Source organism: Lutra lutra, chromosome 15 (genome assembly GCF_902655055.1).
Source record: "Lutra lutra chromosome 15, mLutLut1.2, whole genome shotgun sequence".
NCBI lineage: Eukaryota > Metazoa > Chordata > Mammalia > Carnivora > Mustelidae > Lutra > Lutra lutra.
This window is the reverse complement of record NC_062292.1, coordinates 4,248,242-4,260,388: the sequence shown is the minus strand read 5'-3', so window position 1 is coordinate 4,260,388 and position 12,147 is coordinate 4,248,242. Positions and strand designations below refer to the sequence as shown.

Here is a 12,147-nt window from a genome sequence, read left to right as displayed (position 1 = left end):
ACTCCGGGCTTCTCCTCAGCCCTCAAGGAGGCGTGGACAGGCTAACTGCAAGGGAGAGTGTGAGGTGTCACGTAATCATAATCACGTAATACATAATCAGATACATAATCACGCAGTTGGGAACTCTTTACTAGAGGAGGTGGCCTTTGAGTTTGGTCTTGGAGGTGAGACTGGGATTGAGGTAAAAGGTGGTTTTAGGGCAAGGTGGCAAAGGCCTTTAGGAACCAGGTAAGTAATATGAACAGGAGAAGCCAGTAGACTTCGTGCGGCGAATGGCAGCTGAGCCCAGGACGGAGCGTGCCCTGGCCAGCGAGGGGAGCCACCGCTCCAGCTGAGGGTTTCTGTCCAGAATGTAGGCCTGGCTGCAGATCCGTAGAATTCTGAGTAAACTCCGAAATGAAATCTCAGTAGCTGCAAATGGGATTTTTCTTGTGGAATCTGACTTGTAAATTCTGTCAAATTTAAATCCTGACAGAAACTACGCTCGGATGCAGCCTCTGGCCACCGTTGTGCCACATCTGTTCTTCGGGCCGCACAAAGGTAGGAAAGTATTTCACGGGGGCTTAGGGTTATGGGGACTGGAGGAAAAGTTGGAACGGGAGGTTCGAGTGACAAGAATTTGGGGTTCCTACTGCATGTCCTTGGGAGCAATCCAGCTTATGTAGGAGGGAGGAGATGATTAGATCATGGGGTAATTATGCAACTGCTCTGTGTCTCGTTTTTTACCTGTAAAGTGGGAATGGAAGTATTACCTCTAGAACTGTGGTAATTGAGATCTAGGCAGACTGCTCCAGGAACACTACAGTCACGTCACACCGCAATCACGTCACACCGCAGTCACGTCACACTACAGTCCCGTCACACTGCAGTCACGTCACACTACAGTCACGTCAGCGGTTCCTGTTACCAAATTGACCTGTGGGAGGACTTGAAGAGGATAAAGTACAGAAAGCATGAGGCACCTCCCAGAGCAGCTGGTATCTCCTGAACTAAGTCACTGGGGGCAGGTCCCTGAGCCATCTCACCAGAGATTAGCTTCAAGTCAGAAATTTCATCCGAGTCGTCATCTTCCAAAAGAGTTCTGCTTTCTTCTTCTCTGAACATGGATTTCTCAGTCTTGTCTTCAGCAGGGCTGTGAACTAGGGTCTTTAGTTCTCTCACCTCACATCACTCTTTTTCCGATTTGAACTTGGACTGATGAGTATAGTGTTTCGTCAGGATGGGTCGTTTTCCCTAAGGCATGTTAGATTTTTTTCACAGTCCCAAGGCACTGGCTCATGGGGAAAGACGGATCTTGGAAAGTGACTTGAGCCCGGGGCATCCATCTACTGCCTGTCTTGGGTGTGGCCTTTTCATGCCTTGAGAGGGCCCAGAACTGGCTCCTAGTTAAAGTGTGGCTCACATTAGGAACAGGGCAGGTGTTAATGGTTGACGGTAGTAAAGAATTGTAGAAAATTGTGCTTTATTTCTTTATATCCTAGTACATCTGCCTTAGTTGAATGCGTTTCTGATGATCAACCTCATGGAACTCACGTAGCAGCCACATCCATGTTGATGAGCAGAAAGTTTTCCAAATTTGAACCAAAGTTTGATGAGTAGAAAGTTCTCCAGATTAGAACCATTTTCAAGAGTAGTTTCAGTGGGATGAATTAATGGGCCTGCGCTGTCATTTTCAACTCTTCTCCATCACACTGTATATAGTATGTGGAGCCCCCCAAGGCCTGATCCTGTTCAGTTTGGCGGTTGTGGTTCAGTGTGGAGGAGGCAGGGGGATGGGGAGTTGAGGGTTGGATGTGAGGGTGTAGGGTTGGACAGCCAACTCGGTCCAGGTAGAAATGTGGCGAGAAGGATATTCCCACCGGGGTGAACAGCACGTTCAAAGTGTTCAGGGTCCTGATTTTATCCAGTCAGGGGACAGAAGCACAGAATAGACGGGCCGTAGGGAGAGGGCTTGGGGTCTGAAAGTGCTGAGTACTTTGAATTAGCGTGTCCTATAGTCAATGCAAATTAAGGGTTTTTGAAAAGGGATATAAGATTCCTACTGAACACATGGTTTTGCATATATACATAAATAAAATTCTGGCCATAGTCTTGAGGCTGAACTACAAGGCTGAGCGTGGGGACCTCTGTGGCAGGGTGCAGAGTGTCTGGATGAAGGGTGGTGACGATGGTGGGCATGGACATGAGGGGCCTGATGCCAGAGATTCTTCGAGATGTTGGGAGACTCGTGTTGGGAAATGGAAGGAACTAGAGGATGAGTGGGGCCTCTTAAGCAGATTTCTGTTTTATTCACTATTCCATGAAAAAGAAGTGAGAACAGATTTGGAGGTGACGAGGATAAAATAAGAATGGGACACATTAAGTTTGAGGTGCCTGAGATGGGACACTCAGGCTAAGGTGTTGCACATGTATCTGGAAGACATTGGCTCCACATTCTGGGCATATTCTAGAAGGGTATTGAGATCTAAACAATCTAGTGCTTTTGTACTTGGAATTCTTTGTACAGAATTGGTTGCCCCATAACCAGGCTATAGAAGAATTAGAGATGGGTCACAGAAGGAGAATTAAAAAATCAAAATGATAACCAAAGGGAAAGAATGCCCTTTGAAAACAGATTAGAGAATTGGACACCATGGCCTGGAAGGAAGGCTCAACAGAGATACAGTCATCACCTCTAACACTGACAAGGGTCAAGGGGAATGTTGGTTTGTTCACCGAATCATGAGTGGGAGAGGACACCCTTTGAAATTCGAGGAGGGTGTGTTTCAGACAAATGAAAGTATAATTTTGTGCCCTTTCTGCGTGTAGCTCCAAGAAGTTCCCCACACCAAGGACAGAAATGGATTCCAAAAAGATTTTGGGGAAAAAATACAAATAAGCCATAAATATTTTATAAGAAAAATGTTAAGAAGTCCCAAGCCCATATGCGGTGCTCCCCGAGGGATGAGGAGGCTCACTTAGGCACACCGCTTGGGGTTGCTGCTGGCACAGGGACACAGGCCTGGATGATGATGGGTATGACCTGGTGTGACAATCTTTGGGAAAGCTACTCATCCCTAAAGCACAGTGATGTAGCCAGTCTCTTAAATTCAAGCTACTTTGGAAGAGTGCAAGCAGAACATTAATGACTTAGATTTTGGAGGATATTATGGTGCGTGTGGGAAGGGAAAGGGGAAAGGAAAGGAGAAGCTATTGCAGTAGCCTTAGAATTAAAGTCCCAAACCAAATGCTTGCTTGCATAGGAAACTGTTAGCCCTCCCTTCTCTGCAGCCGTCTCCCAGCTCTGCTTCCTCTGAACCTTGTGGTCGATAGGTACGGTCGGATGGAGGGTGGTGCGCGAGTGAGAGCAGAGAGGGGGGAATTGAGGAGGTAACTTTGCCTGTCCCTCTGAAATGGCACCATTGTGGTTGGGACAGAAGGGATCAGGGAGAGGCAGAGCTATAGGGCAGCGGCCGTGCCTTGTTTTGTGGCCATGATGTGGCTCACAGAGAGGACGGGCAGGTAGCTAGAAGGCTGTGCGGGGATCTGAGGAGAGCAGCACGTTGGTTCTGTGCGGTGACCAACTTGGTGTCCGGGTTACGCCTGTGTACCATGGCAGGGCTGGAAACTTTTGAGGGAGCCTGTGGGCAGCTGGCTTTGACTGTGGATTTAAGAGTCCATGCTGAGCGCGTTCAAGGAGGCATGGAGCCATTCTACATCTAAGCCAAAGGCTTGAGATCAAGGCAAAGAAGAGCCAGCAGAGGGCACCAGTCACACAATTTTACACTATTTCAAACCCCCTGGACGCGGGGAAACGGGGCTGGGACACAGTGCCATCCTGTGGAACTTATTGATACTCCTTTTTGTAATGAAAGTTAACAGTCTTGGAATTCTTGATGAATTGTGGCTTGAGAAATAACTACATCATTTGAGGTCCCCCAAAATTCAGGAAATAAATAGCATGCTGGGATTTGATAAATGACAGCGGCTACATTTTCAAGCACCCAGTGTGTATCAGGCACTGCGCTAGGCACTTTATATGCCTTATTTTATATACTTCTCCTAACAGTCTTGTAAGACAGGTATTATTTTCATTTTACAGTTGAGGGGACTGAGACTTGCAGTGAGCCAGGAACGTGCCCGAGGCTGTATTGCCAGTTTGGGCTGATACTTTGCTTTTCTGACAGCTGAATGGCATCCAGGGCCAAAGGCTGACTGGTAGGCAGTTGCTTTTAATCCTTTCTCCAATCCCTTATCCCCTTTCTCCCTTATTCCTACCCCCAACATCTAGCAAAATATTTCTTGTCCACCCATGTTGATCTCTACTCACTTTCTGCCATTCACATTTTATGATGTTTGGCCTCAGGAATGTATTCATTCAGCAGATACTGAGCACTAACTATGTTACAGATACTGTTCTATGTGCTTGAGATCTAGGAGCAAAGTGGACAAAGGTCCTCTGTCTAGTAGAGCTCACCTTCTACCGGAAGAGAGACAATGAACCCAAGTAGAAGATAACATGCTGTGGGGGAAAAGGGGGAAAGTATCATTGGTGTTAAATAAGGGGTCGGGGTGGTCTCGTAAGTAACATTTGACCAAGGACTTGAAGATGAGTGGATCATTCAGATTCGCAGGGGACGAACATTCCAGGCAGAGGGAAGAGCTGCTGTACTCGTGTTGGCAGAAGACCCCGGGCTGCCTGCATGTTTGGGGAAGAGCAGGGAGGGGCTGACGCGGATGACCAAGGGGAACCAAAGACGAGGCCAAGGAGGTGATGTGGGGTTCTAGATCATATACGACACTGCGGGCTAGTGAAAGGACTCTGGCTTTTACTTGGAGGTGGGAGCCATTGGAGGGGCTTGGAGAAAAAGAGGGACATGATTTGACATACATTTTGGAAGGCACATTCTGGTTTTGCTGTGGGGCAAGACCAGAGCAGAAAGCAGCGTTAGGAAGCACTTGGAGTCGCCCAGGCAGGGATGATGGTGCTCAGAACAGAGTAATAGCAGAAGTGGTGAAACGAGTCACATGATATCATTTGAAAGTTGAGTTAAGGGCGTTTTGACTTATTAGATGTGGGGTATGAAAACGAGAAGAAGCATAAATGAGTCTTAAGGGTTTTGGCCTGAGAAATTGAAAGAGAAAGAGAGGTGATCAGTTGAGCTGGGAGTCAAGGTGACACGGGTGGAAATTTGGGGAAGAAAATCAGTTGGAGGCATGTAGGGTATGAAATGTAGATGTAAGGGCTGAAATGTTGAGTAGAGAGTTTGACGAGTTTGGATTTTAGGCAGTGTATGGGGTGGAAATACACATTTGGGAATTGTTGGTCTATAAGTGCTATGAGGCTGGATGAGGTCACTAAGGAGGTTGACAGGAACTGAGAAGAGGACCAAGAACTCCAAATTAAAAGTTCGGGGAGAAGAACAAGCAAATCGATCTGGAAGTTGGAGTCCTGGGACCCGAGTACAGACGACTCGAGGGAGAGGAGGTGATCAGCTGTGATCAGACGGAAATCTGGGATGGGAGAGACGACACCACACTTGTATGCTGAGGGCAGTGAAACAGTGGAAAGCAGTAGTCGATGAGAGGACAGTGGGAATATTCTTGGGCATGTAAGAGGAGAGGGGGTCTAGTGCACGAGTGGAGGGCCTGGCTTTGGCCAGAGGACAGGACCGTTACCTGTGGTAACTCTCACAAGTGGAAGGCAGATATGTAGATGCAAATGCCAGTGAGAGGGTAGATGGTAAGTGGGTAGATGAGGTGATGGGGATTTGGGGAAGTTCTTTTCTGATTGCTTCAATTTTCCTGGGGAGCGGGAGGCAGAGAATCAGCTGAGTGATGATGGGGAGGAGGTGCTGGGGGACTGAGGAGCGAGAAGGCAGGAGATAGGGCACCGGGGCAGCGAATGAACAAGGGATGGTTAGTGGAACTGCTTAGCAGAATTAAAGGCTCACTTGAACGTGGTAATCATGACTTGAAAGCAGAACTAGTTGTGTGTGTGTGTGTGTGTTCCAGACCACGTACGTGTACATGGGTGCAAAGCAGAGGAGATGGAGAGTTGAATATCCTCAGGGTGGTGAGGAGGTACGGGAGACGAGTGTGTGTGCACGGGCGTGATTGTCATGACAGACGCTGGCATTTTAGGTGGGTTTGGAGAGTGAACCGTGACGGGGCTGCAGGGCAGGGAGCAGATCAGCGAGTGGGAGGGCCCCGCGGTTAGAGGGTTAGGAAGTGAAGAGCAGAGAGTAGGGACAGGACTGTCACTTTGGGAGTGAGTAGCTGAGGCAGAGTGAGGGCTACAATGGAGAAATGAAGTCCAAGAAAATAAGTGGGATGGGTGGGCTGGGGTGTTGGAAGGACAATTTATATCTCTGTGAAATCCCCAAGAACTAAGACAGGAATAGTCCTGAGGAGAATGACAGGGAAGCAGGAGGTAAAATCATCAAGGAACGAGGGACCGTGAACTAGGGGTTGGTGGCTCGAAGGGACAGTGAGGGGTAGAATGTGCTATAGTCTGAGGCCATGAGGTCCAAAGCTAAGGGTTTCAGGGCGGATGGAGGAAGAATGGTCTGAACGCAGAAGCCAGAAGCGAGGAGGGGAACGCCAGCCCCGCAGGCGTGGCAGGACGAGGACTGTGGGGCACACGCTGCCGCTGTCTGGAGACGCCTGCAGGGGCAGCGGAGCCCCGAGAGGGGATTCGGGTTAGGGTTAGAGCGGAAACGTGAAGGACAGACCTGGACAACAGGTGGAAGGTACTGGGGGTTCTGGTGATTGTGGGAAGGAGATTACAGAGGCCCGGGGTACGGGAGGGCGGGAGAGCAGCCCAGGATGGGCTTGTCCAGAACCGCGTGAAGCGCGTGCAGGGGACCTCGCGGTCTAGGGGAACTTGGAAGACCGACATAGGCTGGGGACAAGGGCTCATCACAAAATCCCGGTGGGTTCGAGGCAGCCGGCAGGGAGAGAATGCAAGTGTGGGTGGGCGGGGGGAGGTGCGGTCTGAGTGTGCAGGCTTTGTCCTCCGAACGTGCTGCTGTTGCTTGCTAATGGGTTAATGTACTAATTCTAGGGTACTAATCCTTGGAGTATGCACATTGTAGCAAGAGCCTTTCGGGGATAATGACACAAACTTCCTGAGAACTGTGCCGTCTTCCATCGCGCCACTTGTAGTCTTCTAGAAGGTTTGATTCTGGGTAAAGGGACCGAAGCTATGATGAGAGCCAAAGTTTGGCCAAGGTCCTGTGGACAGTTGGTCCCGAGGAGGCGCTCTCCCCTGAGCAGGGGACGGCTCTGGACAGCTGGGGAGACCCGCTGGGGCAAGCTAGCTTAGACCACGCTAATGCTCTGGGCTGTTTTGTTTTCTTTCTTTCTCAGCTCACAGGTATGATGAGTGTGTGTCTGTTTACTAGGGAAACAATAGCAACCACTAACCCAACCCAAACAGCACATTCTCTTCCCAGATGTGAGTTACTGTGAGTAACGGGGGATCCCCGAGATGAGGGGGTTAGGAAGCTTCTGCTTCCCGGCTGCCCAGCGTTTGCTCAGTGCTGGGGGCCTGGCAACATTGGAGGGTTGGTGCCGCCTCACACCCCTCACCCCTCGGGTAACGCAGGGGCCCAAGGGCCAGAGGAAGGGGCTTAGAAAGGCGAATGGCCTTTTCTGCCACGATCTGGCACCAACTGGCACCCGGATGCCGATGACCCTCCGGATCAGCTGTAGGTCGTGTGCCCTGCACAGACTAGCCCTGCAGTCCTTTGAGCGTGTGTTGCTGGGACAGTGGGACAGATTGGTTCTGCCGGTGCAGAGGTGGAGGGAAGCGACGGTCCCTCCGGGCCCCGGTAAAAAGCTGGCTCGCCGGCTGCCCCGGCTTTCCCAAGCCCGGCTGGCTCCCTGCTGGCCGCTCCGGGCCGGCCCTGTGGCCTGTGCGGAGCCCGAGTAACACTTGGACGCTGCTCAGTGAGAACGCTGTGGGCCTCCTGCTCTTTTAAAATTGCAGAATAAACAGATGCTCAGGCCCTGGGCAGCTTTTGTGTGTGCAAGCCGCGTTTTTGTCTAAAAACAAAAACGAGAACGGCAACAGGCAGAAGGAGCGGTCTCCTTGGCTCTGACTTGCTCTCTGCCGCCGTCTGAGCTGTTCCCTCGGAGACGAGAAGTGGGAGCAAAAGCTCCAGCCCAGAAGAGCCGCGAACCCTGGGCCTTCCAGAGCGTGAGATGAAGCTTCAGAGACATCTTTGCCAGCAGCTGTTCTGAGAGCTGGAGCCCGCGTCCTTGTCGTCTCCATTCCTGTCCTGGGAATCCTTCGGTCTCCCTGACACCCGGGGAGTTTGCCGAGGCTTGGTTTCCTCTCTGCCTGTCCGTGGCCCCCGTGCAGGAGGTCCGCTGAAGATGTGACCTGGGCCTGAAAATCAGGACCTGATGTAAAATACTGTGAGATTCGATTTGGGTAAAAGCCTTAGTGGAGTCACAGATTAGTGTCGGTGCGTCCCACAGCCTTCGGTCTAATCAGATTCAAGAGGAGCAGAAGCAAACAAACACGGGTGTGTGTTGTGGTGGTGGAGGCAGCTGGGGCATCCTGTCCACAGGGACACAGAGTGGTGCAGGGGCACAAGCTCCGTCTGATTTATGCTGACAGACTCTGTGGTTAGGAAGGACTGCGGAAATTATTTTTCGTTTTCAGCAGTCTTCCTTTAGGTGAGGTTCGGGTTTTTGTTTTTGTTTTGTTTTGTTTTTAAGATTCTATTTATTTGTCAGAGAGGGAGGGAGAGAAAGCATGAGGGGAGACGGTCAGAGGGAGAAGCAGACTCCTCTCGGAGCTGGGAGCCCGATGCGGGACTCGATCCTGTGACTCCAGGATCATGACCTGACCCGAAGGCAGTGGCCTAACCAACTGGGCCACTCAGGTGCCCGCATTGGAGGTTTAAAAAAAAAAAAAAAAATCAGGAGCGTCTGGGTGGCTCAGTCGTTAAGCATCTGCTGTCAGCTCAGGTCTGAGCCCTGCATCGGGCTCCCTGATCCGCAGGAAGCCTGCTTCTCCCCTTCCCAGTCCCCTGATTGTGTTCCCTCTCTCGCTGTGTCTCTGTCAAATAAATAAATAAAATCTTTTAAAAAAAGTCATACTTAATGCTGAGCCATGAAACAGATACTATAATAATTTTCAAACTCTGGGATCCAGAGGATCGAAGGGTGTCCTGCGCCAAGCCGACCGGACATGTCCGTGACGGTAAAGGAAGAGCACAGGTTCTCCCCTGACCTTTCGGCTCTCGGCTTCCAGGCCGTTTGCTGTAATTCCTGTCCGTGGAATACGAGCGGTCCCTGTTCGTTTACCAGCGAAGCTCCCTAAGGGAAGGGCTGGAAGTTTTCTCTACTTTTTCCTACCTTTAGTTCTCTTTTCTGCATCTCTTGCTTGCCCTGGATTTCTCCAGCTGGAGACTGGGGAACTGCCCTCGCTGCTTCCCGGGGCGGCGTGCTGCAGAGTGCCCTCTGATTCAGCCGCCTTCTGTTGGAAGCCAAGGCACAGTTCACGGGCTACTCCAGCTTCAATTCCACGGTCTTTTCCTCAGCCAGCACTTTGTGACTTAGAGTCTGGTATTAGGCTATTCCATAGAAATAATACATCTGGTTTCTGATTGGCTGAAATGAGTTCTGTCGTTCCTTTCATTGGCAGAGGTCAGAATCACGGTGTTCCGGAAGGTCCGCGTGCCTTGGGTCAGGTGGATAATTTGGGTTCTAGAACTTAAGTGGCTTCTTCAGCACTGAACTCAGTAACGGTTCTCTCTGGGGAAAGGACTCAGATTTTCTCTTGTCACAGCACTGTGCAGTAATTGCATACTGCTGTTCTGGAAGCTGCTTCTGCCCTGTTCCTTCTCTGGGTGCTCCCAGACCACATAGTAGGACATGGTGCTTGGTGCACAGATAATGGGATGAGAAGATGTAAGAAACAGCATGTTTGCCAAAGGCATAATGGTTCCTCATGATGATCCGGTCTGGTCAACTCTGAAGAATGGTGCTCTTGTCCAGCCTCGCAAATACTGAGGGCAGAGGTGGGGGCGGGGAGAGTTGGGGGAGAGTCCGTAATGAAACACGGAAACACGCTTGATGGGAAATAAATATGAACCAACCATGGCATAGTTTAGTGATGCGCCGGGCAGCTTCTCCCTCGGCCCCCAGCCCAGCTCATCCCTTCTTCGTTGCCTCCTCAGTGTGAGGAGGGGCCGGCGCTTTTGTGGAGCCGCGAAAGGTTGCTAGGAATCATTTCATTCTTGGGCAGTTGGGGCTTTCTTTTCTCATTGTTCATCAGGTCAGTTTAAGCTTTAAACATCTCAACTGTGTGACACTGTATGAAAATAAGGTCATGTTTAAGACAAAGTGGAAAAGAACCGAACACCTAGAAAAGATGAGTTGGTGAAAACCTTCCAGTGGACAATTTTGTCTGGGGAGGTGAGTGAAGTGATCCGGGAACCTTGTCTGTGCTAGGATGGCGATGCCATCAGATGGGGACACGTCCTGTCAGAGTGGGAGGTGAGGGAAGGACGTCTCCGCTGGGATGGCGATGCCATCAGATGGGGATACGTCCTGTCAGAGTGGGAGGTGAGGGAAGGACGGGTACCTCATGCCGTGCCTTACGTTGCATCAGCCCAGCTGCCCCAGGAGTACGGGAGCCTCAGGTGATCCCCTGCGCTGGTGCCTTTGGGTTTCCTTCATGACCAGTGGTTCTAACAGCCACCGGACCTGAGATACAAGTAAAAATGGATGTCTTGTGCTATACGAACATTTTAGCCAGAGAAGGAAACTGGTTTGGCATTTGGGGTGCAGAAGGTTGTCCTTACAAAAGATTTTTGTGGCCCGGAGTGAGAGCATTGTGAGTGAGGGGCCTTCATTTCTTCACTGGAGGGTCTGCCCACCTCTGCCGCTTTGCCTTTCTTTGTGAGGACTTGCCTAGGCCGGAGAGGAGGCCCACGGCACCCCCATTCCGGACAATTTCTTAGCTTTCCTCTTCTGCAGTTTTCTGTCTTCGTAAAGCGAGCCATACAGAGAAGGGAGCTCACCCGATACGAGATCATTTTAAATTGTACTTTAGGTCATGTAAACCTTTGAGAATTCTGGACTAAATCTCAAATCTTTTTTTTAAAATCTGAGATTGCAAATTTGGCAGATGTACTCCCTTAATAAGAAACATTTTATTTGGATAAGTATTTGGGTTTCTTTCACTGGTAGCTTAAAATTTCAGTATCAGAGTTACCATTTGAGGATTAAGTATTAAAAAAAATTCTCTGTTCCTCTAGACTCTCACAGATTCCATTCTTCCAGTGACTTACTGGCACATCAAGGAACCTTTCTTCTCAAGGTGGTAACATTTCCTTGCACTAGTATTCTGAGTGATGTATTTTCCCCTGAATTTGCTGAATAGAATGTGTGAGGTTTATGTGTTCCAAACCTATAATATCTCCCATTATCTTAACATAATTTATCTCTTACAAGGAGTGTTTTGTTTTTTTTTTTAAAGATTTTATTTATTTGTCATAGAGAGAGAAGCGAGAGTGAGCACAGGCAGACAGAGGCAGAGGGAGAAGCAGGCTCCCCACCAAGCAAGGAGCCCGATGCGGGACTCGATCCCAGGACGCCGGGATCATGACCTGAGCCAAAGGCAGCTGCTTAACCAACTGAGCCACCCAGGCGTCCCCAAGGAGTGTTTTAAAAGTAATAAAAATAGGAATAAATGTTTTGGTGCAATAACAGTTATTAATGAGATCCTTGGGGGCTGGCTGAAATTACTCTGTCTTCTCTGTCTTTTCTCAATATCCAGAATTTTTGCTTCATCTTTTCTCACTTTTTAAAAAAAATTCCAGTGTAATTAGCATACAGCATTAGTTTGAGAAGTACAATATGGTGATTCAACGTTTCTATACCTTTTTTTTTTTTAAATTTTATTTATTTGACAGAGATCACAAGTAGACACAGAGGCAGGCAGAGAGAGAGGGGGAAGCAGGCTCCCTGCCAAGCAGAGAGCCCAACGGGGGGCTCAATCCCAGGACCCCGAGACCATGACCTGAGCCGAAGGCAGAGGCTTAACCCATTTTCCATACCTTACTCAGCGCTTGTCACAACAAGCGCACTCCGTCCCCATCACCTAGTTCACCCATCCCCGCACCCACCTCCCCTCTGGTGACCATC

The 12,147-nt window shown here is 49.7% G+C and overlaps 1 protein-coding gene across 1 annotated transcript in view; it reads right to left on the bottom strand.

Annotated features, from left to right (window-relative positions):
- The window catches only part of C15H1orf105 (chromosome 15 C1orf105 homolog), a 37,117-nt gene extending 27,154 nt beyond the window's left edge, over positions 1-9,963 (bottom strand). Inside the window, exon 1 of the mRNA XM_047705754.1 lies at positions 9,352-9,963. Within this exon, the coding sequence (XP_047561710.1) occupies positions 9,352-9,372 (21 nt within the window). The 5' untranslated portion in view covers positions 9,373-9,963. The remainder of the gene's footprint in view (positions 1-9,351) is intronic.
- Between the last annotated feature and the right edge of the window lie 2,184 nt (positions 9,964-12,147).